This window comes from Lygodium microphyllum, chromosome 10 (assembly GCF_053477565.2).
Source record: "Lygodium microphyllum isolate KBCC chromosome 10, Lygodium_microphyllum_v1.1.10, whole genome shotgun sequence".
Classification (NCBI taxonomy): domain Eukaryota; kingdom Viridiplantae; phylum Streptophyta; class Polypodiopsida; order Schizaeales; family Lygodiaceae; genus Lygodium; species Lygodium microphyllum.
This window is the reverse complement of record NC_141144.1, coordinates 35,399,760-35,403,716: the sequence shown is the minus strand read 5'-3', so window position 1 is coordinate 35,403,716 and position 3,957 is coordinate 35,399,760. Positions and strand designations below refer to the sequence as shown.

General features: G+C 44.8%; 1 protein-coding gene across 1 annotated transcript; it reads right to left on the bottom strand.

The window, feature by feature from the left end:
- Nucleotides 1-443: 443 nt before the first annotated feature.
- Nucleotides 444-1,007, bottom strand: LOC148029870 (poly [ADP-ribose] polymerase 2-like). The gene has a single exon (XM_087687323.1). The coding sequence runs from the start codon at nt 1,005-1,007 to the stop codon at nt 444-446; it is 564 nt and encodes a 187-aa protein (XP_087543449.1).
- Between the last annotated feature and the right edge of the window lie 2,950 nt (nt 1,008-3,957).

The window sequence follows — 3,957 nt, the reverse complement described above, 5'->3', positions numbered from 1 at the left end:
CAAAACACGGATTAGAAGCCGCAACTGCTGGACAGGATTTGTCCAGGCTCTGAAATCATCATCTGTTAATATGCTAGATTGTTAACACCAGTGCACAGGTTAAATTTCCTGTGCTAATAAACAAACACATTCCATATTTCTGTTGAGGAAAGCTGTCAGGTTGGAATCCAAACTCTCAGTTGAAAAGAAGTGATGCTGTAGACATATACAAATAATTGGCTTCTGCTAGATAAAGACCGCATGCTGGAGCTGGAGGAGCTGTAGCTCGTCTGCACATTGTGGACATTATCCGCAAAAGGCTGTCAGCTGGTGCTCTAGCTGCTGCTTCTCGTATGGATGTTGCAACAAGGACTCTCACCATCTTGCGCAAAAATCTGTTAGCAATCAGCTCCACACACATCACTTTGGTTCTCACCTTTGAGATATTGTCCAAGAGAGGCAATTCAGCAGTAGCGGCTCGGGCATGATAAATTGTGCACTCTAGCATCAGATTCCAAAGCTTGAATCAAATAGAACTTGTTGTTGTTGGCTCCCATATTCGTTTGATTCAGCATAGCATCATAGATTCCATCATCAGTTTCTATAACATGAAAACCAGACTTTATGTGGTCTGGTAGAAAAGGGTCCAAAACAGCTCTTCCTTTCTTGGTTGCCTTCACCAGTTTTTGCTCCTCATCATGTTCCTTGCCATCACATTCTTTGCCCTCGTTCCCTTTTGCATCATCAACAGTAGCTGTTGTCTCATTAATAGCCTCAGAGAGCCTACTGTGCAAGGTTCTCTTGGTCCCAGCAGTTGAAAGGCCCCGCTTGACTAGGGCAGCACGGAGTTCAGCCACAGTTAAACTGTCAATATCGCTCTCTTCAGCACCGGCACCGATCCCATCACACGTACTCTTCCCCCGTTTTCTAAGCAAAGTTTCACTGTCATCTTCGACATCTGCCTCCGCTTCACTCCTGCCCCCAGGCTTCAGCACACGATTCCCATACCTCTCGAAGATTGAGATCATATATATTGGTTAGATGTCGAAGTTGGGAAAGCAATTCTGAGTTCAGGCAATTGGAATTTCGAGTCAGCAGTCCTTCACTAAGGAGATCATTGCGTGTGCATGGAAGTCGCCATCAATGCCCTGAAGCTCTCGGAGTTTATGATGTCGCCTTAGGTTGAAAACAGAAGGCATCAGATAGTGCTCTTTGTTTCCTGTGTCCAGAACTTCAGGGCTCTAGATTCTGCAGAAGCGCTGTAAGGGGAATGATCTCCCCAGTCGAATCTCTGACGTTCCTAATTTCCTGACAATCCCTCCCCCCCATAGATTCACGACAGCTCTTCCTTTTTTTTTAATCTAGGCGCAGCCCGCCATTCATAGCCTTTCAAAAATATCCCCCCCTTTTTCCCAGAATAGGCAAAAAGGCCCAACAAATTTAGTTGTTCCTATTAGCAAGGTGATACACGTAATTCTCATCATTCATGTCATGGTCATTTGGGGATGTAAGATTTGCTTAAGTTCCAAAAATCCTTAGACAAACTACACAATTTCACCATCATCTCCATCTTCAATATCAACTTCGATGTTCCCATGTTTTTGCAGGTCTCCATCACCAAAGCACATCTTGTTTGTTTTGGGGATTTGAAGTTTGTCCAGCGCTTTACTTAGAATTCATCATTGAAATTGACAGCTTAATAATATTCTTTGGCATCAGTTTTGCATATTTTTATTTAACACGCGCAATAAGATAACACAGATGCACAACAAAAATGGAGGTGTTCACGACTCGGATGCACAGCAACACGACAACGGAATCAAAATGTTGAGGCAAACGCACCAACAGTCGAGACTTTGGACGAACTTCTATTCTTTCAGAAGCTGCAACTCACGTTGGCGACAATCTCTCACCTTGTCTCTCACGCTCCGCTCTAGCTAACCAAGCATTCTCCTCTCCAACCCAAGAAAGCAAGAACACAAGACTAGCTCGAGTTGTAGTGAACTCACCTAGCTTACCTTTCAAAGGCTCGAAGATAGTTCCACGACCATGATCAACACGATCCGATGCTGTCGCTCCTTCGCATCCACCACCAAGCACACCAACGAGTCGAAGAGCTAGTAGAGACGACGAGAAAAGCAAGAAGACGATGAAGAGCTTCACCTTCCCTCAGTCCCTCGCACAACACACCTCTCACTCTCTCCCTCTCAGTCACTCTCAACACAATGGAAGCAAGATGATAGAATAGAAAGATTGAATGGTTGCACTAACAGAGCTTCCGCAGCATGAATGTGCCAAAGGGGGTGAATACAACTGAGACCTCCCACCCTTATATAGACATAGAATTAGGGTTAGGGTTAGGGTTTGCACCCCTTTTGCATTTAGGGTTAGGGTTAGGGTTTGCACCCCTTTTGCATTTAGGGTTAGGGTTAGGGTTTGCGCCCCTTTTGCATTTAGGGTTTCCACAACTGTGAATTAGGGTTTGCACCCTCTTTGGGCATCCTACCCACATAGTGGGCTTTAGGCCGGTCAATCCTTGAAACATGCTTGAACCTTAGCCTAAATAGACCAAGCCTACACTATTCTAATCACAATTACATGTGCGCAACCCACGCAACACATGCGGATGCGACAAATACAACTACGGGTGATAAATACAATGTGCATGGGAGTGAGCCCGGCTCTCACAAAATAATACAACCATGATAGTCTGATGATGTCCATGAGTAAAAAGTAATACACAAGTGCCCAAAGTAATACAATGAAGCTCCACAAAATAGTAATCCACCAAAAAATAGTATCCAGCACTTGCGCTTTCTGCAGCCTTCTCAAAATATCGTTAACACCTTCTAAGTAAGGAAGGTTAAAAACCGGAAACTAAAGTATCCAATGAACTTTAGGGTTGACCAAGTTGGGTTAATAGGGTACGCCATAACCCAGAATATAAAGGATCTTGCCAACTTGCAAGGTACCCCGGATCGAGTGCTAGATGCATTCAAAAGGAAAGATTCCTTCCTTAGTAGTTTGCCAACAACAAGATCGATTAATAGAAATGTTTCTGCTTGCTAGAGATTTTAGAGCGCTGTTTGATTTATGAATTACAAATTAAATGAATATCTATACTTCAAGTTGAAGGCCTGAAGGGAGATGCAGCTTCAATTACCCTCAACTGCCTGCCTAACCCTAACCAAGGGGGTTGTTGACCGCGCCGGGAACGTGGACCGAACCCGCCGCGAGAGGTCTCTCCATTGAGCACTACTTGGAGCAGGAGGACGCTTGGGTGCCAGGGGGGCTCTGGCCGTAAATCCCTCGCCTTCCGGGTCCTGCGCAAGAGGCTAACGTGACTCGCGATTGGATCTCGAGGCCCGCATACTAGTCTATGGGCGGAAACTTGGAATAGTGATCCCTGTGGATTGCTGGATAGCCTTCAGGCTGATTGTGGACAAGCCTATGGGCGGAACTCCTTGTAATTCAAAGATAAATATGATGACATGTTAATAAAGAACTTGTTTGATATAGTTTTTATATGTCACGTGATAAGATTATGTGAAGGAACCAGTGCTTGACGAGTTAATTAAAGAAACTGATTGTTACATCACGTGTTAGATAATTACCTAACTAAAACAAACCAAGGAAAGTGCGGAGGATGGGCCATGAGTCCATCCTACGGTTGGGTGGTCCCCGTTGGCTGGGAACTTTTCTCAAATCTCGAAGAACAGCGGGATGATCGTCAAAGGACAGGAACAACAAAAGCATTGACCTAGAGTTATGTCTTAACCGATTTACGCTGTTTTAGGGGAACGGAATGGGACTATGCCTTATGGCATAGAGGTTGAGCTTTGCATCCCTCTCGTTTCCCATTTTCTTTAAACCAAGTGCGGCGTGAATCTGCTTTGCACCTGGCGTTTCTGCGTAAAGTAGTTCGCTTGGGTCCGACACTAGTTGCTGTTAGGAAATGACCAATCAGGAAAACCCAAA